The sequence below is a fragment of the Nothoprocta perdicaria genome, unplaced genomic scaffold, assembly GCF_003342845.1.
Source record: "Nothoprocta perdicaria isolate Ctin4 unplaced genomic scaffold, notPer1 scaffold_52, whole genome shotgun sequence".
In the NCBI taxonomy this organism is placed as follows: domain Eukaryota; kingdom Metazoa; phylum Chordata; class Aves; order Tinamiformes; family Tinamidae; genus Nothoprocta; species Nothoprocta perdicaria.
The window spans coordinates 2,530,157-2,557,440 of NW_020455777.1; the positions used below are offsets into that span (position 1 = coordinate 2,530,157).

The 27,284-nt window shown below is 34.8% G+C and overlaps 1 protein-coding gene across 1 annotated transcript in view; it reads left to right on the forward strand.

Moving 5' to 3' along the window:
- Positions 1 to 1,416: 1,416 nt before the first annotated feature.
- The window catches only part of AHI1 (Abelson helper integration site 1), a 79,360-nt gene continuing 53,492 nt past the window's right edge, over positions 1,417 to 27,284 (forward strand). The window contains exons 1-16 of the mRNA XM_026048222.1: positions 1,417 to 1,534; positions 2,247 to 2,368; positions 6,512 to 7,122; positions 7,681 to 7,838; positions 8,912 to 9,125; positions 9,722 to 9,914; positions 11,321 to 11,416; positions 12,999 to 13,193; positions 14,261 to 14,413; positions 15,800 to 15,932; positions 16,886 to 17,009; positions 19,305 to 19,534; positions 20,513 to 20,616; positions 21,182 to 21,300; positions 24,240 to 24,370; positions 25,863 to 26,003. Of these exons, the coding sequence (XP_025904007.1) occupies positions 1,525 to 1,534; positions 2,247 to 2,368; positions 6,512 to 7,122; positions 7,681 to 7,838; positions 8,912 to 9,125; positions 9,722 to 9,914; positions 11,321 to 11,416; positions 12,999 to 13,193; positions 14,261 to 14,413; positions 15,800 to 15,932; positions 16,886 to 17,009; positions 19,305 to 19,534; positions 20,513 to 20,616; positions 21,182 to 21,300; positions 24,240 to 24,370; positions 25,863 to 26,003 (2,734 nt within the window). The 5' untranslated portion in view covers positions 1,417 to 1,524. The remainder of the gene's footprint in view (positions 1,535 to 2,246; positions 2,369 to 6,511; positions 7,123 to 7,680; positions 7,839 to 8,911; positions 9,126 to 9,721; positions 9,915 to 11,320; positions 11,417 to 12,998; positions 13,194 to 14,260; positions 14,414 to 15,799; positions 15,933 to 16,885; positions 17,010 to 19,304; positions 19,535 to 20,512; positions 20,617 to 21,181; positions 21,301 to 24,239; positions 24,371 to 25,862; positions 26,004 to 27,284) is intronic.

Here is a 27,284-nt window from a genome sequence, read left to right on the forward strand (position 1 = left end):
ATACTGGCTGGCTGTTTTTGAATAAAGTGCTTAATTTTCATGAATACAAATAGACTCCTCTTTGGTGTCACATCCATCCTTAGTAAGTAGGGCCAAATGCTTGGGTGTTAYTTTGCACTATAAGTCTGGCTTAAACCCTTCTCAAGAAGTAGAGATATTTACAAATACTTAACAAGAAACTTACAAGTAAAACCCAAGGTGTCCCATCGTGGTGACTGCTCTCATCTAACCATCTGAACCCATTTATTTTAGTCATTTGACGATTACATTTGCTTTTTGCAATAGTGGAAAAGATGAGGTGTTTGTTTCATTAAAATTTTTAAGTGCACAATTATATTCCATCTGTATTCTGAGACAGAGTCACATTCTGTAATGACCCTAATTGGGTAGGGGATTTGTCACTTACTGTCATATAACTGAACAAAATACGTACACTCTTTTTCTCTGTGCTTCTCTATAGTGTGTCATGTTGACTTTTTTTTTTCTCTAGTAGCAGTTAATGAAATAAGTTTTCCTGAATTATGTGCTGTGTGCTGTTTGACGTAGAAAGCACCTCTATTACATACATCAAAATCTAGCTATTGTAAAGACAACAGCACCTTGATGAATTGGGAAAACATATTTATAAATAAAGATGAATTATTAGAGAGGAGCAAATTAGATATTTTCAGAAAGGTATCTAGTAAATTCTTGGATGCTTTGGCTCCATGATTTTGTTTTGCTGGCTATTGATGGCTGGAATATACCACATTCCAAGAAACATTGCCTTATATTAGCTAACAAAAAAAAAAAAAAAAGGAAGTGATCATGCAAAAAATATTGTTTAACAGATGCACCTCAATGATAATTGAATTTATTCTGATTGGAGTAGTGTGATTGCTGAACTTGTAAGATTAAATCTCTCCTATTTTAGGATGAGATTATACAGATCAGACACGCTAGTTCTTACCCGTGTTGATTAATGGACTATATTTAYACAAATTCTAGTTGCCTTAATGCCCAGTGTCAAAAGTGATGTAATTCCAGCTTGGAAATATGCTGGAAATATCAGTTCTATGATAGGACTTGATAGATAAATTCTCCTGCTGAATCAAGACAGGTAAATATATAGTGTCGAACTCGATGGTGAATTTTGTAAATCAGTGCATTTTACAGAGAATACTGGTAGAGATGAGATGAACAAAGCCTTTGCAAATGTATTTGTAAGCAATAATATCTGCAAAATTAGTTTGCCAGTTGTTTTTTGTTTGTTAGTTTAATATGCACAATATAAGTACATGCTTCACAATGCTGTTTTGTATTGTTTCTCATATTARGAAAATACTTATTTTTAGACTGTACTGTATGCCTGATTTAAGGCATGCTAATTTATTATCAAGAATGAGTGAGGTAAGATCTTCAATTTACAGTATCAAGTCTGTGGACCAGTTTGTTGATTAAAGGTGTTAATTGCTTTAAATAGGATGATGAATTCAGAGGAAGAAGCGGGTAGTGTGTTGAACTACTATTAATTCAGAACTGAAAATGCCAGCAGGTAAGATTATTTGTGTTGATTTCTAATATGTATTTTATAATCAGGACTAGATGCAAGTGATAGGAATTACTTCTGACTATAAGTTTGTAATATTACATTGGCTTAGTTTTGAGACAGTATTATAAGCTAATTTTTAAGGTGTGTTTAATTTCTTTGGGAGAGCATGGGGAGGAGGAGGAATTTTGCTTCCAATAGTAGACATGTAATAGCTGAAGATTCAGGAGCCATTTTTAGCAATACACAAAGTTACATTTTTCCTTTCTTTGGCTCCGGGAGGAGCCGGAGTGCTTCCCACTTGAAGCATTGGCCCCGTGCTCATGGCAGCCTCACGATCCCCTTGCCTGAGCTCCGGCTAAGGCCGAGTCTGTGGGCGCCCCTGCCCGTTCCTGCCCTGTCTCCGGGAGCGGCCGCTGCCCCTCTCCTCTGCCTTGCAGCCCTGCCARGAGCCCCGCGCTGCCCTTGCCAGCCTGGAGCCCTCACCTCCAGCAGCGCTGTTTGCGTGCTGGCTTTGCCCAGTGTTGTGCCTGAGTTATTCTCCTGAAGCTTGCTTACACTGCCACGGAAAATTCTTGACGGAGTTCAAAATGAATTTCTTAGTATTTTTTTCCTAATAAAGTAATTGTGGTATATTTCAGTTTTAAAGCATGGTTAGGCACTGGTTTAACTGTCGTAATTATTCAGCAGTCAATCACAGTCTAGCTTCTTTTTACAGTTGAAAGTGAGGCAAAGGCAAAAACCAAAGTTCGCTTTGAGGAAATTTTCAGAAGCCATGCTGGCCTAACGGAGAAAAAGAAATCAAAGAAAAAGAAGTTTAACTCTCAAGAGGACATTGTGGTGAGTTTGGACACATCTAAATTTTGTTTGGGAACATTTTTGGAAATGTTTGGCAATATTCAGGAAAAATATTTTTGTAAACATTTACAAAAATAAAATATAAAGTATTCATATGCACATCATTTATTGTCAGTGTGGTTTTTATTTTTATTTTTTTATTTTTTGTTCAATAGAAAGACATCCTGGTATTTCGGAGGTATGCCAGAGTTATTCAGAGTATAATGTTAGTAAAGAGTAAACGGCGCATGCAGGTTTGTGCATATTAAGTCTGTAACCATGAGCTTCGGTACATCTCTTAAAGTTACTGGGATAAGAACAAGAATTTACAAACCTTATTAAACAACATCTGGAGCTATATGCTTTTTTATTATTTATTTTGATCTCAGCATTATTATACACGTGTTAATTTTTGTTGGTCCCATTGTGGTTAAATGTGTACTTAGGCAATACCCCTCTCTGAAGAGTTGTTCCAAAKATTTGGTCTGCAGTGTATTAACTTGCCGGTTAGACATGATTATATGAATCTGACTTTATATCATTAGATTTCTGTTTGTGCTTTGTCTCAGATTAAAAGAGCCCCAAATGTGTCCTACAGTATGGTTCATCTTTCTCTTGAGCACAAGAATAACTGTTTAGTAAGATCTCTAATGGTGATTCATAATATTTGAGATTAAAAAAGATTACTTGACAAATGGACTTTTTTATTTTCCTCCTGTTAATATTTATATTTTCAATCTTTTCTTTGTTACATCTATACATGATATTGGAAGAGAATATACATTTTATTATCTAATGTTTGCTTAAGACCCAGAGTTACATTTTCTATAACATCAGAAATTAACATTTTATTACATACAGCTGCATTTGCATAGTTGCAAAATACTTCTTAGTGTTGTACCTGATATTAACTTGAGCTAGAGAATTCTAAGTTGATATTTGCCTCAATATCTTTTCTTTTAATTTTGTATGTCTTTCAGTATGCAACATAATGTCCAAAATACATAATGTCCAAAATACAGCATAAAAAAAGTCAAAGGTTTTCTTGTTGTTGTTGTTATTGCTTTGCTGGCATATATGTAAGTACAGGGATAAATTCCTCCATAGTTAGATTTATTTCTTTGTTGAAACATGCATTTTTAATCTATTTTTTTTAAGTATGATGTAAATGTCTTTGAACATATAATTGCATGTTCATATCCAACTGCATATCACTCAGATCTGAACATTACTTTGGTTTTAAAACTGGCTTTCCAGAAGAGACTTTCATTTGAAGTCGTGGTGAACGGAATCAAAAGTGAATGATGAGCACACACATGAAGAATTGTTCTGGAATTTGCATTAGTCAGTATGGAGGCCTAACTTTTATTCCGGTTTTGTTGTAGCTGTAGATTTATTACAATTAAAACATTAAAACCTCAAGAACTTAGAAATTGTCTGCATTGAAACCTGATGCTTCCCATTTGGAACATTTAATTAAAGTCTGGCAAAATTGTCATACGTACGGTTGATACTTTCTATGTGGGTGTTTACATTCCAGTAGGAATTTCAGAAAAAGTTTAAGCGAGGATGTAAGAAAGTGCTTAAGCATTTCTTAGTCGTAACTAAACGTTGCGTGTGGGAGGAGATGATGGTGTCTTGCTGATTCTGTTTTGGTTTGATCATATAGTTCAGTTGATTCATATAGTTCAGACTCTGTAGTGTTTCACACACCTTGAAAATACCTGAAATCTCTCGGTAATGGTTGTCCTCATGTCCCATGCACACGTCTAGCCTTGCTTAAATTAACAAGTGTTCCCCRTCATGGTCCATCAGCAACTTCAAACCTGATTCTGGAAGTGCAGGAGCTCACTCTGATTCTAAACTACGAGAGTGGGAGTAATGGGGCTGCGCTCCCTGCGTCCTAGCCTGGAGAGAAAGGAGGTGACCTTGCTCCAGCTGGGAAAGGCTGCAGCTGATACCAGTGCGGCAGCAGGAGCGTCAAGTCACCACAGCTAAGGATGAAGGGGTTATAGAGAGCAGAGATGGTGATAGCCAGCAGTTGTTGCAGGTAAAGGACCTGGTTTGTCATTCAATAGTCAGAGGTGCAGTGGCTTTGTGGRCTCAGCATGGCTGAAAGGAGCTTTTCCTTTTGACAAGCAGTGTCAAAAGAGCAGACAAAACCCAAGCAGTGGCATGCGGTCAGACAGGGAAATTGTCAATATCTCTTCTAAAGACAACAATGTATTTATTTTTTTTCACACCTGTACATCCTCTTATTAGATTAGCCTCAAATTAACATCTCTAAAGTCAGTGTTAAAATGAGTTAGCTTATTTCTGTATAAATTTCATATTAGAAAAGAGATTTTATTTATTTTGAAGCAAGAAAATGTCAGTGATGGTCTCTACCAAGTAAAAAGGCAAGAAAGTTGTTCCCAGATTGCGGCCTGGCCAGCTTACACAATTGAACGGGCGTATGCTGATAACAAAGGTTTAGTTTTTGAGACAGGACTTTACCCATGGGTTTATCCATTTGAAACTTTTTTCTTCCTACCTCACTGAATCCACTGTTTCCCTTTCTTCATAAGGTCTTAAACGACAGTGGAGTTTTGAGTGTGATGGGGGTACCRATAACAAGAGTCTATGTCGTGACTTGAAAATTCTTGCAAATTTTCTTTGAGAAAACATGGGCGTTTTGTATTTTTTTATTCAGGCTAATTCTGGCCTTTAGCTTCTGCTTTAGGTGTAAGAAATCCTTGCTGAACTTTGAGACCATAGAGGTTTCTCAGGTCTATTTTATAGTGTATATTTTTCCATGGACTGACGTTCATTGAATAATTATGGAAATTGAACAAATTTTATTTGCTGCATTTTGTGATAGTGTTTTATTTCATTATAAGGATTTTTTTTTTCTAAAAATAAATATATTGTAACTAAGTATAGGCTGCTGTTATTCATGTTGGGTATTTGTGGACGAATGTGTTTGTAGATATGCTAGTGTGTCAGTAAATATTTTGAGCAAGACTTTGCAAAAGAACTTTCTTTGAAGAAATGATTCTTACATATTAGAATTAATCTAGAAACATAGTTTTTACTTTCTGTATATGCTGTTTATTCAAAAAATGCCTATGATGATCTCCTTGTGCAGTGTTTGTGGGAGAATGAAATGAAAGTATGAGAGGAGTCTGCTTCTTTGCTTTTTTAACACATCTCTTGAAATGGAAGAAGTATCTCAGGTAGATTGGGAAGACATGTTGATTGAGGGAGGAAAAAGATCTTGCCAAGAAAAAGAYTGAATGCAGATACACTCAGAATAAAAACATAGTTTTGTTTTGTTTTTTAATTGTTAATGTTTTAAAGCCTTTCTATTATGGCCCTTCATCTCAGCACTCCAGAGAGTTTAAGACAACAGAGTAAGTAAACCTAGGTGACCTAAGCTGTGAAGCAGAGATCTATGTGTCAAGCTCTTTCTAGAATCCAGTCTTAGCTTTTGTGTTTTTGTGTTGTTTTGACATTGGAGTAATTGGAGAAACAAACCTGTAAAGAAGGAGGAAAATTTACAATTTGTTTTCTTAAAAAAACACAAAAAATGGGCTGAAGACAAATGTACTGACTCAGAAGAATTATCTTTTTTTTTTTTTAAATAGATTGGCTTTGGCTTACAATTGAATACTTTTGTCAGTCTACTAAGAAAAATGTATTTTTCAGCATTTTTTTTTAAGAAAATGACTTTAAAGAATTTTTTTTTTTTTTATTTTAACAGTTTTCAGATAGATTTCAGTGTCAAACTTTGGCAGCCCACTTTCAGTAGAGTCCAAATAACTTAACCTGGAGTCAGCCTCTAACTTGCATTTTAAATGGATGTAAATATTTATTTTGGTACCTTATGTTATTTTGAAGTCTTCCGTAGTGTGAAACATTGGCATATCTTTATGAAGTAGATTTGTGTTCTTATTGGATGTAAATATATATATATATATATATACACACACACACATTTTTTTTTTTTTTTTACACAGCAAAGCAATAGTCAGGATGGGTTAACATAATTAATGTTTGATTTTGTTTTACTTCATGTAAGGTTTAAAGAAATGGCATTTACAGTACTATAATTATCCTTAAAATGTATTTTTTAGTATCAAGTATGTTTTCTATTCTTATTTATAGCTTGACACCTTTAGAAGTAATGTTGATCTAGCTGAAGGAAGTGGGAATGATGAAGTAATTATAAACAACACATATAATCCCGAAGRAAAGAGTTCCCGATTTACAAAAAATAGACTGAGAGAGAAAGCCTCAGTTGCAGAGAAAATAAACAATGATGTTGTTAGTGCAGAAGAGAACAAGCAGACGAAGTTTATCAAGAAGAAAAAGAAATCACTGTTACAAGAACAATTTAATGAGGAGGAAAATTTATATGAAGTTAATTTGGAGAGTTTTGAAAAAAACACTAATGATTTTCCAAAGAAAAAAACGAAAAGTAAATCACAAACAGGTGTACCTCATCAAGAAGGTGATAGAAAGATTAAAAATACCTCGACTGAAGGGAGAAATGTAAGTGAATTACAGGAGGAAGAAGAGCTAATTCAAGCCTATCAGATGCATGTAGCTGAGGATGAGGCAAATGCAATTAAAAAGAAAATAAGAATGAAACTTAAAGAACAGATGTCTGAATTTACCTCCACTGTTCAAAGCCATGAAGTTGTATTGGATGATGAAGTGGGCAAAAAGAAGAAAAAGAAAAAAGAAACGCCAGTTTTATGTGAAGCTGAAACAAGGTACAGTGATAAACAGTAATCAACATGAGTTWAAGTCTTTAGCTTAAAAAGCTTAAAGTGTTTAATATTATATTAAGATGGGCAAAAGTTCTCTAGTAAATTGTATATATTTTCTAAGTGATAAAATAACTGGATGATTTTACTGTGGAAAAAATACTACCTAATATCAGTTCAGAATGCAGCTGAGGTTCATATTTAACTTTAAAGATTATTTTAAACTTAAATATATATCCTCCATTACTATTTGACATTTATTTTCTGTGGAATCATCTCTTGACTAATTTAAAATAATTTTATGCATGTTTTACTGTTGATGAGTGATGGCCCAAGTTCAGCAAAATACAGTTGGCTGCAAGAATGGTTCTAGAACTGTCTGACAATTAATGGGAAACAAGGTGGGGAAAGAAATGAGAAGTGAGGGGTTGCACTTTGAAGATTCCCAGGTGCTGAGCTGGAGATGTAAAGAGGAAGTTTCACCTGGATTAGTAATGGTAATGAGTAATTGTATCCATATTTGTAGTAGAACATAACCGCTGATAGTCATCTCTTACATTGCAGTGCGATGTCCCTCTCGGAGCTGCAGCAATACCCYGCAGCAGATGATAATGAAAATCAGTCCCTGGAAAGACAGTTTACATCAGAAGAGCAGAAACTGGAGGCAGGCTTGGAAAAACAAAAAACGAAAGCAAAGAAAGTTAAAAGGAAAGCTATAAAAGGTTCGCCATCAAAATGTTAGAATGGTGTGTTTTACTATGCAGGACTTTTGTCCTTCTTTTCATTTCCAAGATGTTTTAATATAGTAATAAAACAGAAATAACTGAGGCTACTCTTGAAATTATTTATGTTTTGTTTACTTGATTGTATTTTTGTGCTTCCCAAAAGCACAAAATTTTTGTCTTGAGGTTAATTTCTAAGGAAGTCAATTGGATTTTCTTTTCATGATATACTTGTCAATCATGAGAATTCATTTTGACCTTGAGAAATAGTCTAAAMTCGGGAGTGGCATAATATATATTATGCTAATAAATTCTAGCTTTACAGAATAGTACTTAGATGTCTATTCTGATAGTGCTTTTATTATTTCTGCATTTTTAGTTTTAAAATGCACTGTTTTAACTTGGTGCTCAATTCAAACATAAAAAATATTTTTCCTGCAACACATAGTCAAATTTTGTAGTTCATTTCCTCCAAATGCTGTGAAAGCCAAAATAAATGGGTTCAGAAAAGTAATGGGTTCACAAAGTAATGAAGGATATGTCTATTTATTACAATTTGGATAGTGGTAGCAATCCTGAATTGCTACCTGAATCCTGAATATGATCCTGAATAAAGGAAGTTAGGAAGGAACTTCAGGAAGTTCTTTAAGCAATGTTTGGTGTAGGTTCAGGGAAGATACACTAGGAAAAATATGAGTTGATGCATACCTTGTTTCTTACATTCTCCTTAGGAAACTGTTATAGGCTACTGTCTGTAGAAAGATATTGAACTAGCTGGCTTTTAATTCATCACACTTGAGAATATCCTATATCAGTCAAGGGAAAGAGCTTGAATTTTAAATTAAAAAAAAACCAAAAACAGAACTCAGTAGAAATACATTGTGTGAATGAATGGATACCCATATAAATTTATCCGTGTATAAAATGCTGCAAATTTGTTGATTTTATTTTAACCTATTAATGAAGACATGAAATACTATTTTTTTTTAACTGTTGGATTGCTGAAAGAATGCTTTTTAACTGTCAGCAACAGAACATAGTAGCCTCGAGGTTTACTTTGTTCCTTATTCTAGAAGAAAACACAGAAGTTGCTGCAGAAAATGTAGAGGAAACGAGCAGTTCAGAAATTTCAAATCAGTCTAAATCTAGTTTCGATGATGATCGTGTTTTGGGCGTTTATATCCATCGAACTGATCGACTTAAAACAGATCTCCTCGTATCTCATCCTATGGTTAAAATTCATATTGTTGACCAGAGAACTGGCTTGTATTGCAAGAAGAATCATAGGTGAGTTTTTTTAATAAACTGGTTTTGTTGTGAGTGTTTCTTAGAATACGTTGATTCGTGCCTAGAAAATGAAATATAAAAATAAAAATAGTGCTAAATTTTAAGTTTGCAAGGTCATTTGCTAGGTTTTACACCTCTCGATGCATATCTAAGAGAAAACTAGAGTGATAGTCTTTTCTTCTTGGCCATTATAAAGACTCTTTGTTGCAAAATTGCTCTCAAGGTTGACATTTTTACAGTCTGATTGGTTCTATCTTATTTCTAGACAGAAAAAAAACCCAAATCTCAAAATATTTAGGAGTCAAGATGAGAATAAATAAGCAAAATTCATGTGGCAAAGTAGCATAGTGTTTGCCCCTTCCTTTGTTCTGTCTGTCTGTAGGATTAGTACAGACTTGTCCTAAGGACAAGGATTTTGTACTTAAGCCTTTCTTTTTTCTACATGCATGGTCAATTGCCTTATATTTTGTGTAATATGAAGTGAATGAATTTGCTTGTTTGTTTGTTTTCAGTAACTGCACTACTGTTTTGTTTGAGGTTTTTCTTTTGTTTTAAGGCATTGTAACAAATGTAACCGTTTGGAAATTTTCAAACAGTGAGAGGAAAGTTTCATCTTACTACGAGCAAGAGGGAATTGAGCACATTCTTCCTATTATGACACAGCCATATGATTTCAAACAGTTTAGATCAACGCTTCCGGAGTGGGAGGAGCAAGTCATATTTAATGAGTGTTTTAGTTACTTTATTCAAAATACTGAAGAAAGCCCTAGGGTAATCCTGTTCTTTGAGGTAAGSATTAAATATTTTACATCAGGTTTTTGCATGTTATGATTTTCTGGCTATGCTTCTTCAACAGAATATGCTTAAGTGACTGCATTTTCTTTTTCAGTTATATAGGATTAACAACATAGCCTTAAAATAAAGCCCTGTGTGGAAATAGCAGGTGTTAGATAATACTAATAACCATTATTTATGAGCTGAGAAAATTACTATGAATTGTTTTGGTGATAGAAAGGAAGATGGACCATTCTAATTGATTCAGTTGAGAAACTTCTCAGAAATGCTGCTAATATTATGCCAGAGCAACAGCAGCACACAGAAAGGTTAAAACGTAACCTATTTCAAGTTTTTGAAATACAAAAAATACAAAAAATATCAGCAGCTCAAAGATRGAGCTTGCCTGTAGCGACACCTCTTTGCTCTTGTACCGATGAGCAAACTTGTGTACTGCTTTCCATTAACATTAGAGACTTCTGCTTTTCCTCTCCTATTCTTTGCACAATAATTATTACTTCAGCTCCGATTAAATTTGTGCTTATGGGAGAAAATGTAAGGTTTTCAACACACTTTTGAGCTTTGAGTATTGCAGTATTTATAAAGAATGTATACAAGAGAATTTCTCTAGTGTTAAAGATGGAAGCAGAGTACAGTAAATAGGTTTTCATTCTATGTTAGTTATCTTTCAAATAGATCGCATATACAGTATTGCCAGATGTTTTTTTACATTCCTTGATACTCTTAAATGAATACATTTATAGAATTCATATTAGTCCCTGGTTGCTTAGCACAAAAGTAATTATGGTTGTGTAGAAGAATCTTCCTGGAAATAATACTAATGTTGGGACCAAAAGTGTGACTGCACTGAAAGCCTGTTATTTCACTTGGCGTGGTTTTTAAAATGCAGATTTGGATATGTAATGATTCCAAATTTTTATATACCATATAAACTATCAGGAATGGCTAAATATCAGAAGAGTCCTGTTACAGATGTGAAAAAATCAAAAAAACATGTTCATAATTTATGAGCTTGAAGGAAAAGTAACTCTTTACTTAGTTAAGTAAATATATAGTTGTTTTTGGTGAACTGTAAAGGATTTATGAAATTTGCATATGAAATCAGTGAATGATGATTAGAATGATATTCTATCAACTTTTTCCCATTTTTAATGATAAAATGGCAAACATGATTTTTTAAAGAATTGCATTATGTTTTTAATAGATTATAAGCAGCCATCAAATGAATGCAATGTTATTTCTAGTTCTGTCCTTTAGTGGAATAACTGTTGCTTTTGTAATTACCTAGAACTGCAATCTGCTTAACTTAGTGAATCAAATCTAGAGAATTTAAGTAGTATTTTTTATTATCATGAAGCTATATATTAGAAATATGTTTATATTTTCACTAATGCTTGCAGATTCTTGATTTTCTAAGTATGAATGAAGTAAGAGCCAACTCTGAAGTACGAATTCAGGAATGTGGTTTCCGAAAAATCTGTTGGGCGTTTCTAAAGGTACTGTGAATGTTAAAGAAACAAAAATTACAAACAATTCTGTAAATTGTATTTGTATTTATATATATTATACATATATATTTAGAAATTTTGATTTTCTATAGAAGCTGTTTGACTGTTTGTTCTCTCCTGCTCCTACCCTTCCTCCATAAAGTTCAATGGTATAGAAAGTAAGTTTGACAGGAAAGAATGTATGTTTTTCAAAGAAACATTAGAAGTGTAAGATATTTTTGGTTCGGTGAGTGTAGAACTCATTAGAAAATTAGCAGATACATTGATAAATRTAATCAGTTGATATATTAAATATCATGAAGTTTTTCTTCGTGTGTTCCTGAGACTGTCTCTTCAAAGGAAAGGACAAATTTGCTGATATCTGTACCTCAGCTATTTGGTATTTTAGCACCACTTTTAGTTAACTAGTCTTTGAAAAGACTCCCAGGCCTAATTAGAAAAGGCTTGTCATTTGCAGTTGCAGAGTTTGAAATGATCCAACAGTGTGATACAGGCAGCTTAGCCTGTATCGTGAACCTTTTCCCCCTTTTAGAGAGGCTTGGATGTGCCAGATGATTTGCCTTTGGGAGCTGATGAGGTATTACTTGCTTTAGCTTGCCCGGGGGTGGGTTGTTTTTACCTGCCCTTCTGGAGAGCAGAACTTGACAAGCACTGACCAGTCCAAATCAGGAAATGTACCAAAGAGGCTGGCCCTGAGCTTTTGGGAAGGAGAGGGACCTGCAGAACCTCACAGGCAGAGTCGCTCCTCGTTTCCAGTCAGGATGAATCTGCCTGAGTCAGGGAATGGGAATCCCCACTCTGGGTGTGTATTGATGGGAATTGTACATCTGGATGTTCAACACAGCCTACACCTGAACACTGGAATGATTTTTCCAATTCACAAATACAAATAAAATAATGGCTTCTTGTTCATTGCTATTGCATCAGTTTTTGTGTTATCTTTTTGCCTATGTCATGCAAATAAACAGTGGTTGTTGTTAATGTCAATAGGTATGAGGGAATACTTATAGAATAGAATGAGGGAGCATAAGCACTAATGTATATCTTCTTCTAATCCATAACTTAGTTTTAAAAACATAATAGCAATTCATTCTTCTAATTCCATTAGTTGAATAGAACTCTATTTCCTGTCAGGTTAGAAAGGCTGCTGCTTTGCTCTGTCTGAAACAAAGCCTTTGGTTCAGGGACCTTTGTTGCAGCATTCAAAATAATGTGGAGGTGGAGGCAGGTTTGGAAGATCATCTTCATGGGATTGGCAGTCCCCTAAGATTTTGGTGATTCCAGGAGGTATTGATTAAATAAAAAATATATATATACATTGAATTGGTGGATATGAAGTGTGTTTCAAAAATAGGCTGTGTTCTGAGCTTTCATCTTAGTGGCTTATTCATGAGAATGGATATTTAGTGCACACCTACTTCATTACCACTTTTAGGAATAGTATATTGCCCCAGTGGGAAGTGTATGTTAGAATTTAGACTGCAGTTGTTTGATTTAGTAATAATAAATGACTTTTATTAGTTTTGTGTCAAAGCATCTTTTTTTCTCTCTCTTTTAATGGTCCTTTCAGTTGGTAGGTGCAAATGGAGTTCTCAACGTTGATGGAAAACTGCGTCTGCAGTTGTATTACCCACCTCCGAGGCCTCCAAGGACCAGTTCACATTCAAATGTTGTTGAGGTTTATGAGTGGTGGGCAAAATGCCCTAGAAATCGCTACCCATCAACTTTATATGTAACCATAAGARGCATAAAACTGCCAAAGCATGTAAGTTAAGTATGTATAAATGTGATTCTTCTGTAATGCTGATAATTCTAGCCCCTGTGTATGTCTATATGTGTATATGTATGTATACAACAGCTGTACATAAATGTAGGGGATATGGGATAGCTAGTATGTAACTAGCTTTTTACAGRTCCTGTCCCCTGCCGCTTTTCCTGAAGGGCCAAAGTCTTCCCTATCTCCTGCATGGGTTGGTATGTSAGAGTACCTTATATGAAAGCAGATACTTATGTGTGGGCAGCTGAATTGCTTTCTGCTTGGGTAGTAGGCATCACTTGTTAGTGAAACTTGGAGTAATTAACCCTACAGTGTACACCTAGATAGTGTCAGCCTGAAATAAAACAATCAGAATGGTTAATTCTGCCTGATTTTTCCAAAAAGACTTTATGTGAAAGTGAGCTGCCAGTGCTCAGTGGCCTTTCTGCCTGACAGCCAGGCTGCTRCTGTGTTATTTGAGAACATTCTGTTTCTACGTGTTAAAGCTTTCCTTAAATCTCTGCTGATATTTAGTAAGCAAACTTTCCAGGATATTGGAAAGCATATATGCTTCACCAACAAATAAATGAAAAATGTTATCAATCCTGTTCTGTTTTGACAACAGTGGCACATAGTTTGTTGAATACACAAAGCTAGTAATGTCTTCAGGTATCCTGAATGCATTTCACTACTTAAGCAGAGTCTTTGATTTGAATGCAAAAAAAATAATGTCACTGAAACCGTTTACATGCCCAAGTACCTTTGTCCATATCTTTGCCAGGTGCTAAAGCATTACTAATTGTTACAAAGAAAGATAGTTACAGGAAATAGAAAAGTATTAATTATTTGAAAAAAGCTTTAATATGATCTGATTGAGACAACTTTGGGTTTACTTTCTGACTTGTTGGTTACATTAAATGCATATGTAAAGCTTTTTTCCAATCTGTTTTTCAGTTGGAAAAAAAAGGAAATGTGTTTCATTTTATATGCAAAGCCCTTTTAATTTTTTTTCAAACACCACAGTGTTCATTTTAAAAAGTATTTTTTTCCTAATGTTTCCTCTTATTCACCTGAAGGTTAATCCTTCTTCCCGTTCTATGATGGCTGTTCAGCAGGAGCAGGGTAGTGCCACATTCTGTGAGCTACAGAATGAGGGATCTAAAAAAATAAGTGAACCTCTTCCCGAGGAGAAGAAAGAGCAATTTAAGTGGACAAGATTGCCTGGACAGGTAAAGCATTTTGCTTTTGCTTTTTTTATTTTTTATTTTTTAGTAACTTTTTTTTAAGTAACAAAGATCTATAATGTTTGTAAATTTCTGTTTCTGATGTAAATTTTGTGAGGCAAGATTATAAGAATGTTGACTTGCCATTGTAAAAATAAAATTTGGTAGCACGTTTATTCTCACACTAACCCATGCACACACTGGAGAACTGGGTAGCAGTGATGATACGTCTTGTTGGGTGCTGTCGTGTGAACAAGTTTCGGTAAGGTTAGCGTGATGTTGCATATGTTTTGCTTCCAAGGAACATTAAAGCATATATTTCTGTTCAAAAATGAATAATAACTCAAAATTATTTCCTTTATACACATTATAGCAACTGTTTTATGTTGCTCTAAAGGATAAATTGTTGTTTAAAGAATCACTGTATATTGAGACTCTGCTGTCTCGCTATTCATAGATAGATACAGATAGGTAGATGACATGTTATTTTCCCAAGACGTGTTATTTTCCCAAGATTCTGTACAGAATTATGAATTAATATATGAATTTATTTTAAAGTGATTTTATATATGATTTATAGCTAAGTGACTTTTAAGTAAAAGAAGTCTGTTCTAAGCTGAAATTGATTCAATGTTAAAATGTTTTATTTTAGAGGTGTTTAGAGATGCACTAGGTGCTTTAGAGGTGCTTTTAGAGGTGCACTATGGTGCTTAATTGTATATGTAGTTTCCAACTAAATGGATTTACATAGATCTACTTGTACATTTTGAAGGCTTGCTATTTACTTAATAATGTAATTCTTATGAAATTTAGATTAAATAATAAAATAATTGCATTGGATAATTTAATTTCCCTTCGAACTTTGTATTCTTTTAGGGAAAAAAACAGTGAAAATGTTTCATGTCCAGTTATTTGTGAGGGTGAAAAAAAAGGAATTGAAATTTAGATGAAAAATGCCAAAGGTGATCTAATAAAAGAATATGTTGTCTGCATGTAGTTACTTTTCTGATTTTACAGTTCAATAAGAAGCTTTGAATTTGTTTGGCTTAGAATACTTAGACTTATGATCTAGCTTTACAGTTTAAATGAGCATAGTTGTTTTTAAAAATCTCTTAAAATTAAGGAAATCACTTTGGTTTTAGATTTTTAGAAATTATTATTTGTTAGAAATAAAATCTAATAGGACAGAAATTAATGCAAACTAAATGGGACCTATGTTCTATTACACAACTGTCTGCATGGATGACTGGATGGATTTTTTGCTTTAAATTTGCTTAGGATATTAGTAGCTCTCTAAAACCTATGCATGCCAAGAGCTGCAAATGTGGTTTAATCATTGGATAATTAGTGTTCAGAACTGACTGAAGTCACCATTCTTACCTGCAAAACTAGGTTTGTCGCATACCAAACAAGCACCTGTTTTCCCTGCGAGGAGGAGATATGGGCTGTTTCTGTATTCGTTTTGCTCCTGATGGGAGAACACTGGCAGCAGCATGTGCAGGAAGGAACGGCTATCCCATCATTTGTGAGTTAGACACATTCTCCTTCCCTCTGCCCCCAGTAACTCATGTACGTTGGAATTAAAGGGAAAATGGTATTTTTAAAAAATAGTTTAGACATTTTGTAATTTCATTTAATATTTTTCTCTATGCATTAAACATTCTTCAGAAAAATGTTCTTGTTTGAACAATTGGCTTTTGTGGATGATAATATACACACAATTTAAATATACACATAGTTTAAGGACACAGAAATCCTATCCCTTCTCCACAGAGTTCTCATGGAAATAGAAAGTCAGATTGTGCACAAAAAAAAAAAAAAATCATATTTGCTGATAATGAGGTTTTAAGGGCCATATTTCTTCAGTAACATGCTCCACCTGCATGAGATTTATGTAAAGTTTTTTAGATGTCTTATTTTGAATGTGCCTATTTGAAGCCAGGATACCTGGGCATACTGACATCTCCAGAGAGAGTCCTGGAGGCTGCCMTTTCCCATGTCCCGGACAGTTTATATGGAACTGTGGTTATTCCATGTTATTTAAACTGGGACTGCTTCCAACAGATACCTGAACTACATAGTATGGGACCCAACATAAGAGTTCTGAGTTTTATTATAGAGAACAATATTTTGATTGCATGAGAATAAATGTTTAAATGCAAGGTGCTGTATATTTATGTTGCTTTACTAYACAGCAACAGAAAATGGTCTCCATGTTAATATTTTTCTAAGACTGTTCAGGTAGCAGTYGAAAAACCTCTGTAATCTGATTTAAACCAGGTTGAGCCAATTTCTTAAGGGTTAATATGTTAGTGACAAGCTGGTACCACTAGGTGGAAGTATGTGCTTGCTCTGCATGCATATCTAGCAAGTACTTGATGTCTGAAAATGAGGAGTTGGAGGAAAAAGTTGGAGGAAAGTAGTTGACTTATGTTTACTGATGGTAAATAATTGTTTATTTGTTTAAATTTTCACTAGTGTATGAAATTCCTTCTGGACAATACCTGAGAGAATTTTATGGTCATCTTAACATAGTGTATGATCTTTGTTGGTCAAAAGATAATCAATACCTTCTTACTGCATCTTCTGATTGCACTGTCAGGTCAGTATGACTGAAATGTTCTGGAAAATAGTGTCATAATCTCACACACACACACACACACACACACACACACACACACACACACACACACACATAAAATCACTCTGTGGTGTGTTCCTGGAAGTGACTACTACTACTACTGTGCTGGGAGCTTTTAATTAAAAATTCTTGCCGTGTGACTTTTACAGCAGTTGTGCTATATTTACTATACTAATCTTTAGTGTATATATGTTTGAGAGTGAAGTTTTTCTAGTAACTGTAGGATCTAATTTGATGGCACAGAACAGCACCAAAATTAATCACTTTATCCTGCTGATTTCTTGAAACATGTATGATTGAAGAAATTATTGTATTATGAATGCACTATTGGTTTACAAATTTAAACATGAGAAAGAATATTATAAACAAAGATTCCTATAATATGTTTAAATTGGATGCATTATATGTGTGTATGTAGCTTATTGGATATTGGAATATACAGCTAAGTAATTCAAGTTAAATTAACGTTATGGTGTTAGTTTTGAGAGTAAATGTTTATCATTTTTTCTGTATAATCAAGAAGTGTACTTTAATGCACTGTTAATGTTGAAAATCTAGTTTGTTTGAGGTTTAAAAGAAAATACTCCAAAGTATAGAGGGAAAAAAAAAAAAGAAAAATATGGTTATAGCATCACACAATTTCATTAAGAACACTTGATAGCTTTTCATAGGGTTTTTTTTTTTTTTTTTGAGGTCTTCAGATCCTATCTCTGTTGCTTCTGTTATGCAACTTGTAATGCTACAGGCAATTGCATAATTAAAATGCCAGAGGAGTTGTTAAATGATACATTCTATGTGTGGAACTGTTTTGTTTTTATTTTTGTTTTTCCCACTGATTACTGCTTGCATGTGATAATAAAAAGGAGTATTTTGAGTGTTTATATATGTTTTTAATATTAGTTTTGCTGTAGATGCTGACTAAACAAGAAYTGTTGATACTGGAAATAATACCAATTCAAATCTGTCATAAATATATATATATACACACATATACATAGAGACACGCACATACACATATATAGYGTATATATACATGCAGAGAGAGAGAGAAGGAGAGGCAGCCTGAATGTTCCTCACAGTTTGTGGGAGCAAGCTGCAGCTTTACTGGCCTGCCGGCCTTTCAGCGCGCTAGGCATCGTCCCAGTGTGATTTGTTGGTTCCTGTATTTCTTGTGCTTAGTCTGAAAGGCTTTCTTTAAAAAAGAAGTTCAGGCAAGATATTTCTATCCTACTCGCTGTTGTTTTGGCGCAGAAGCATGGCAGAACTGGAGGGCTGGTGCCAAAGGCAGCCCAATCTTCTAAAGCCACGTCTGTTTCTTTCCTGTCGTCTCTGCCCTGGAATTCTGAGGCGACTGGGAGGCAAGGGAGATTTGCCAAGTTTTGCGAGTCCTTTCTATGGACATGGACATACATGGACAGTGTTACCTTGGAGCCTCTTCTGATCCCAAATCCAAACTTGTCCCCCATTTTCTGTTTACCATTTAATTTGGTAACCTCTAAACTGACACTTTAAGCAATGATAAACTTTTTTATGGTCAGAGAAAAAACAATTTAAAAGACTGGTAGACTGTCTGTGACTTTTGTGTATGAAGTTGCAATTTAATCACTATCTTTTTAGAGACTGTGTTTACGGTAATTTTGTAATGAACACTTTTGTGTTTTAATCCACCTCCAGTTAGACTTAAAATTCTTCCACTGTCACCAAAAGCAAAGCTTAGAAGGACAGCAGTGAGAGTTACCTTCCCTAGGGTAGGTGTGTGCTGTCCACCCACTTTCCATGATCTGGGCACCATTCTTTATGAACTCTTCTGGTGGGAGGGCTCCATGATAAAATGCATAGGATCAAAGAAAATAATACTTCCTAAGAAAAATATTAGCTTATGGCTATGGGTGTGAATGATAGGAAATTCATAGGAAATAGATAAACAAATTCAGAACTGAAGAAAATATCCTGGAGATCATAATCAGTTTTTGGTGGGTAACTGTTCTTTGAGATCCTCTCAGTTTTTATATATATTTAGTGATTTTAAATATCCCTTAGGGATTTTTTTAGGCAATATCGCAATTCTTGTTAGAAAATGCCATATTAAAAGATAGATTGTAAAAATAATGGTAGGATTTGGTAGTTGCCACTGAGTGTTTCCATGCATTTGTCTCTATATGTTAGCCTCTAGCATTTGCATTTAGGCATTACTTATGTGTTRCTGGGGCTGTGATTGCGTTATACAGTAACTATTCCAAATTCCTTTCCTTTTAGAATGTGGAAAATTGAAACCCAGGCTGCATCTGCTGTAAGAGTTTTCCCTCATCCTTCGTTTGTTTATACTGCCAAGTACCACCCAACGGCAAACTCTTTGGTTGTGACAGGATGTTACGACTCTGTGATTAGAGTTTGGAATGCAAAAGTGAAAGACATCCATGGGCAACTGCTACAGGAGCTGGATGGACACAAAACCTTCATCAACACACTCTGTTTTGATGCAGAAGGTATTTTCTCAGTGTTACTTCTTTATTGCTTTTTTCTCATTTCTGTTGGAAAGTAACTTAAGCGTTACTAGGTAGCTTTATTTCATAGAGGTGGCATAAAATACTAGAAAAAAATAGAATAGCTTTATCTGTGTTTGCAATGAATGGATTAGTTCACTGCCTTATTTGGGACTACTCTTTAAGCAAACACAAAGGGACGTATAAACCCTGATATAAATTAAGAATATTCTGAAATAAAAATGACAAGCAAAGAAAAAGCATAGTTATTGAGCAGTGATGTCTGGGCAAGTTTTGACAGTATTTTAGGTTCCATTGGCCCTGTAAACAGTTTTTATTAGTAGCTAATGTTTTGGACATGTTATAGCAAAAATAAGCAGAAAATAAAGCCTAGAAGCTACTGTTCAGGGAACAAAAATGCATCAGGGTGCAGGTGGAAAGCCTAGCAGTTATTGTAGAAATAAGCTGTGCAAAAAGGCAAATTTGGATAAATGGGAGAAAATACTAGGAAGAGGAGTGTGGTACTTTTTATAAAGGGATAAATATTTCTGTGTAATATAACACTTTTTAGATGTTTAGAATGTGGGATATATGTGGAAAAGAGTATTTGTTCTTGTTCAAGATGCTCTCAGTGAGTGTATTCAATGCATACATAAGCACTAGAATATAATATAAAACTGAGGTAAACATTCCTATTTTTCATGGCTCCCAGAAGATGAGAAAAAGTGAAGAAATTTAATAAAATATTCTGCATCCTAGTATTTGACTTATTACCAGCTAAATCCACATTCACGGTATCAGCTTTTGTCGTGCTGCATGAACAAAACGTATTTACACTGAATATATCATAGGAAGGGAGGAAAAAAATTATGTTTGCCTGTTTGCAGTGTAATAGAAGTTGTTTCTTGTTCATGCATCCCTGTCCTTTGTTTGCTCTTTTGTTTGGCATTCTTTTGGTTGTATGAAGTTGTTATTTTCCAGGGCTCCACATGTTCTCAGGAGATAGTTCGGGATTGGTTGTAGTTTGGGATACTTTCGTCAAAGGAAGTTCTCCACATCTGTTCCAACACTGGAGCATTAATAAGGTATACGCATTCCTTGAATTAGCTTTGTAATTTTTAAGTGACCTCATTTGCAACAATACACTTAATTCACATTCAGTTATTTTTGTATGTTATTCTTTATTCTATGTATTCTTGAAAGGTGTTCACAGAGGTAGGATTTCTGGATTTTCTTGTCATTTTCATGTATAGAAAACACAAAAAAATGCTCAAACTTTAATAATATAATATTAGCAGATGACAATGTGTTAGGTTTATTCTTGAATGTTCAATCAGCCTTTCTATCATAAAGGATGTTTCAGAAGTTCATAGACATAATACAATCTGTCTTGTGGTTGTGAAATTTGATTGCTTAGGATATAGTGCCTTATTCTAGAAACAAACTGTTTCTTAAACAGCGAGGAAAGAGGGAAAAAATAATGCAAGACTACAATGAATGAAAGGATTCAAGCATGAGTTTTAAAACAAAAATTTAAATTTGTACTGTGTTTTCTTTTTTTTACTGTTTTCCTTTCTTTTTTTTTTTTTTCCTTAAACTAATGATACCTTGGAATAGAATTTATTATTTTATTGCCTTATATTTTTTTAGGAAATAAAAGAAAATGACATTAAAGGAACTCCAATAAATCATTTGGAGGTACACCCAAATGGAAGACGTTTATTAATCCATGCCAAAGACAGTACTCTGAGAATTATGGATCTCAGAATGTAAGTAGATTTTGGTAGCAGTGCATAACTTCTTCTGTTTTGAAAACTACTTAGCAAAGATATAAGGTGCCATAAAATTATTAATGGAGGAGAAAGTGTAGAGGAAAAAAAGATGTACTAATAATTAAGGATAGCAATATCCTTAGGTTAGGAAATAATTTCAAAGCCCTGCTGTATTACAAACCTTTTGTGTGATGTTGGGAAAATCATTTCAGATGGATAGAGTATCAAAAAATGCCTGGATAACTTGGGAATTGAAGAGAGAGTGAAAATGAAGGCTTTAGCCTGCTAAAGAGTAATTTATCCATTACAAGGTGTAATCTGGGCCTGAAATAGCTCTGACATCATAACATTTATTTATTCATGTTTTAGTTCCTCATTGGTTAGACTCTAAAAAGTGTCTTTTAATATCATCATGATGTTAAAGAATACTTGCATTGAATATGCCAGTTATKCTGTATTGCTTAGGTGGGGAGATATTTTAACCTGATTGTTGATGATTTTCTCATTCCTAMAAGTACAAAGACTTCTGCAGGTTGTGTAGTGCAACATGTCTGTTCAAAGCAGAGGCACCTAGAGCAGGTTGCTCAGGATGTTGTCCAGTTGGGTTTTTAAGTATCTCTTTGGACAGAGAGTCCCTAAGAACTCTGGTCAGCTTCACAGGAAAAATGGCTTTTCTTGTATTTAAATGGCATTTCCTCCATTTCAGTTTGTGCCTGTGGCCACTTGCCCTTTCACTGGGTACCTCTGAGAAGAGTCTGCCTCTATCTTCTTTACTCCTCACTATCAATAATTTAAATACGCGGGAAATATGTTGTCAAACCTTCCCTTCTGCAATGTCATGTTAAAGATATGAAAACTCTTTGTAAATGATTCATCCTGAATTTCACGTCTCCCTCTCCCTGCACACACACAGACAATGAAAGGCCCCTGGTGTCCTACATAAAATTGCCCCGGGGAAATACCTTTTAGACTCCGATAGCACCAGAAWCTATTTTCTTTTAGAATCCACACGTATACACTCTTTCAGGAAATCTCATTCTTAAAACAGTGTGTGGATTGGGTGTTTGAACTAGCTGAAGACTTTCCAGTCTTACAGTCCATTTTTCAGCTTTACAATAAATAATAAATTAGAATGATAATGGTAGAAGGCCAAACTATCCACACAGTCCAGGAATGAAATGTATGGATTAACAGAGGGATTATGTGTTTTTTGTTTTTKAAGCTGATGGTCTTCGATCACTGCTATTCCAGAGGAGTACAGAGAGTTGCAGTTTGTGAGAGAAAAATGGAGATAAGATGGAAAACCCTCTAAGAAAGAGTTAACTTTTTATAAGTTCCTTTATTATTTTACGCCAGCCTCTTAATAGGGTCCCCAGCTCTTCTTCACCTCATCTCCCACACCTTTGGCCTTATATTCCCAACACTTCTGCCCTATCAGCTCTAGAGATCTTGTGGTACAGAGTTAAGTCAGATCCATGAAATGATCTGACAAAAAAATCAGCCTAAAAAACAAGTGATTAGTCCTCAGTTGAATCAATTATCTGATCCAGCTCATCTGATAGCTGCCGAAATGCTAGAGAAGAAATAAGGGAGAGCCTGGGAAAATAAGGGTGGAGAGGACAGCAGAAGGATGGCTGCTTAGACCACAAGCCACAGCTGCATTGGCTTAAGCCTATCGATAAACCATGGGGTCGGATGCCCAGCAGTGATAATTTTACACGTCAGCATTGACTGTTCTTTCCCTGCATGAGAAAAGAGGGGGTGGAGGTCACAGATCAGCATAATTTACTTTGAGTGGCAACTAGTTGTTCTTAATTGTCCTCTTTCAACTTCCTTTTTTGATCTCTCTGGATAATGTTAGTGTCCTGTCACTCAGGTATGCGATCAGGGATTTGGTTTTGGTTCAGACTTCTTAGATACTCTTATGCAAGTTAGGCTGACATCTTGTAGATTTGTTCTACACGACATCTCAAAGATATTATCTTTACTACTCATTCAACTGAACTGAAACAGTTATTTGAGCTAATACAGTCTTGTACAGTGATCATTAAGGTATCCTTTTCTCTTGCTTGTCGAGTAATGTGCTTTCCCCAACATCACTGTTATTTCTGTGGCATCAATCACATTTTAAAAATTACCTTCTTCCTTTGAGGACTGTCATGGTCTGTCCCTGTTCCCCTGCCTCAAACTCCATTCTATTACTCCTGAACTAGCCTCCGTTTTGATTGTGATATTTCTTTCCAAATTGCTCYCCATGCTTGAGACAGCTTTTATAAGCTACCTAGCTTACATTTTTTTTTTCCTTTAAATGTGATTGCAAATTTTGTTACCTGATTCCTGCAAAATGTTTAACAGCAGTTAGGTCTATGCTGACCAGTAGTATATCTGAAAAGGACTGGGATTCCTAAGTAGCAAAATAATATTAACAATAGCAATGTTAATTGTAAAGTAATTACTATTACTGCCTGAAGTGTGTTGATTGTATTMCTGTATTTGTAGTCAAGGAGACATTAGACTGAAGAGTTAAGAAGTGCTTCTGGATAAATTTGAGCACTACTGATATTTAATCAAGCTCAGGAAGCATAATGAATTTTTTTGGCAGAGCCTGGAATGATAGTGCCAATTTGCCTGTTTTCTCCAAAGCCAAGAATCAAGACGGTGCAAATAACTATAGCCGTGCTTTAAATCTGAATACTTCCTTACTGTAGCCAAAAGCAAAGGTATATGTTGTGATATGTAATTTCAGGCACGTCGTAAAAGCCAGGGAAAAGGAAGGGTGAACAACTGCAGTCTGCAAAAAGTGACACTGCATTATCGGTTTTGGGTGCAAGGTGTATTTATTTTTTTTCTGATATGCAGAAGGAAAGATTGATAGATAAAATGCTTGATTGTTATGAAAATATTTGCCACAATTGTAAACTCTCCATTATCTTTAGCTTGGCTACAAAGAAATATATAGGTGCCACAAATTACAGAGARAAGATTCACAGCACCTTGACGCCATGTGGTTCATTCCTTTTTTCGGGAAGTGAGGATGGAAAGGCCTATGTTTGGAATCCAGAAACAGGTAACTGTTTTGTGGTATTAAGTGGGGCTGTCAAGGCTGAAGGGGATAGATTTTGGTAAGCTTTCCTGAAATGTACTTGGTATGGAAGAAATTTTCAGTAAGATGTTCTGACCTCCTTAAACCTTTACTCCACCTTTTTRAAGACCTATTGTTAATCCTCTCCTCTAAGATCTGATTGATAAAATTCTCTAGAGGAGATAAATAAATAGACAGAAGTAGCATCTGTTATATCCAGCAGAAATGGAGTGCCTTAGGCACAGCTCCTTGTGTATTGCTGTCTTTTTATATATGGATGAGAATCTTGGAACGCACAAAAATGTTTTAAATTAAATCTGACTTTCTATTATTTTAGGGGGAGAAGGGGAGGATTWGAGAGTTAGGCACTTGTTGAGAACAACTTTCTCCTTCCCAAGGACTTTGGAGTACAAAGTTTCTTCATAAATTATGCCAGAAGAATACCTGAACTGAATAGTTTTCAAGTAACTATCAAAGTCTTCCTGGAAAAATATTAAGCAAAACATATATAGATAAGGTAAAGAGAGTTGTAGTCTTGTTTGACAGTAAGGTACAAGGGGCAAAATTGACTGCAGAAGGTGATAGAAACACTGTCTGATTTTTGATGACATTATATTGTCTTCAGTTGCAGTCTAAATATTTTTTTTAAGTAAGAATACCTAGCTATTTTAAAAATAAATAAGAGTCCTGGGTTGAATTTCTTTTCATGTTCCCAACTAAATTAACATACATATATGCCACTGCACAATTTGTCTAAAACATTTAGGAGAAAATGTATGAAGTGAGGCTTCATTTTTTTTTTTAAATAGGCTCTGGGTCTTGCTTGCACACTGAACTTCATTCATAATGCTGTCAAGTTAAGAAGTTTTTTTTAATAATAATATTTTGCTCAACTTTCACTACTCTTGCCAATGTTGTATTATGGGAATCTACTGCTAAGATCACTATCTCCTGGCAAAATGCAGGGGTAAACAAATACTGTGGAACACCACCTTTCGGGAACCTGCTTATCAGGACAGCACAACTCAGCTAACCTGATGCATCCTCTGGGTTTTCCTGCAGTTGTTGCAACTGCAGTAATTTCTCTGACTTAATACTGACTTTTAGATCATGGAATATTGCCTTAAGTACTTGAATTCTGCCATATTGCAGTTAAGTGTCATTTATGTAGTGTTGTGGTGTGTCTTTGGCCTTTTAGGTAGAGGAGCACTCTGCCTTCATGGGGAGAAGAAAAAGAATTTCAAAAGCATTGTCTATTTCAAAAACTAAATAAACCTAAACTAAAGGTTTAATTAGGCAATTTCAATTTAAAGGTAAATAGATGACTTCAAAAGCATTGTCTATTTTAAAAACTAAATAAACCTAAAAATTAAATAGACCTTTCCTCTAATGCTTTTTCACTCTACAAATTGTTGCAATTAGTCAACTGCATCAAATACATTTTCATGGAGTTAATGGCTGTACTTCACTTCTGTAGGTGATCAGGTGGCCATATATTCTGAACTATCCTTCACATCTCCACTTCGTGATGTTGCCTTTCACCCACATGAACACATGGTGTCATTTTGTGCCTTTGGTCAAAACCAGCCAATACTTGTGTACATTTATGATTATAAAGGTACAGTAGAAATGTTTTTGATTTGACCATAAATATTTATTTTTTTAGAAGTGATTTGCTAATGTTTTTGTTTCTTTTGAAGGAAAAACAAAATGTAATAATATATATCTCCAAGCATGGAGATCTCAAAACCCCATTGGACGAGATTGTGAGCAACCTCCTCTAGGTTACTCGGTTGTGGGCTGAGGGTTGGACAAYACAGTGTCCAGGGGTCTCTTCCAACTTCAAAGATTATTTTATAATTTACACAGAAATCTCTAAAAACAGTGTAAAATTTTATTTATCACTGACTTTGAATTTGCTTGGCTGAGACTGGTCTTCCAAATCATGGCTTTAGATCTGTTATTGTATTGATGCTTACAGCAGTTTATAGTAAATAGGCAGTGCTACATGAATGCCTGGAATCCCCTTTTCAGTATCAAGGTGGCTTATGGAGACAGACAATATGATTGTTTTGGAAATTAATGAATAGCTTGATGGAAATCTCAGCATTTTGTAGCAGTGAGATGTAGTATTCTGACTACCTTACAAGTAATTTTGAGGAGCTATATGAAAGTGAATGCATGTCAATGCAACATGATGAAGTATACTTGTTTGCTTATTTTTCTAGGTAGATGTTCTCTATATAGATAAGTCTCTGCTGTGATTATGTGCCAGATAGATTTATCCCGCACGTTATCTGTATATTAGAGATGGTGATAAACTGTGCCTTTGCATTTTTGGTTTGCAAAATAAAATCCAGAAGGTCCTTTGCAAGCTTCTCTGGTTTTGTGTTTTTGTGGTTTGATTTAGCAGTGTCATTCTTTCAATTAGGGGCATAGTTTCAGAGTTGGTACTATATCTTGATGGTAGATAGTGTTACTATGATTTATACAGCAAATTGTAAGTGTGAATTACAGCTAGGTATATATTTATGCAGTGAAGTATATCTAATTCTTTTATTTGCAGCATACATCTGTTTGTAAAGTCAGAGTCGTCTTTATTATACCTTGCCTTTTCAAATAACGTGTACTAAAGAGATTACTCGTGAAATTTCATAGTTTAGGATACTTCTGTATTGAACTATATGACTTGTACAGGAAAATAAAGTGGAATGATTTCATAGTTAATACATAGTGCTAAACTTTAGCCCAGTAAGGTATCTGCACTCTTTAGTTGCTGTATTAGAGAGCAATGGAACATTTGGTTCACACTAATACAACAGTTGGCTTTTTTTTTTCCTTTCCTCCAAACTTTGTGTAATAGTGAATCTTTAAAAAACTAATAGGTTATTTTAATATG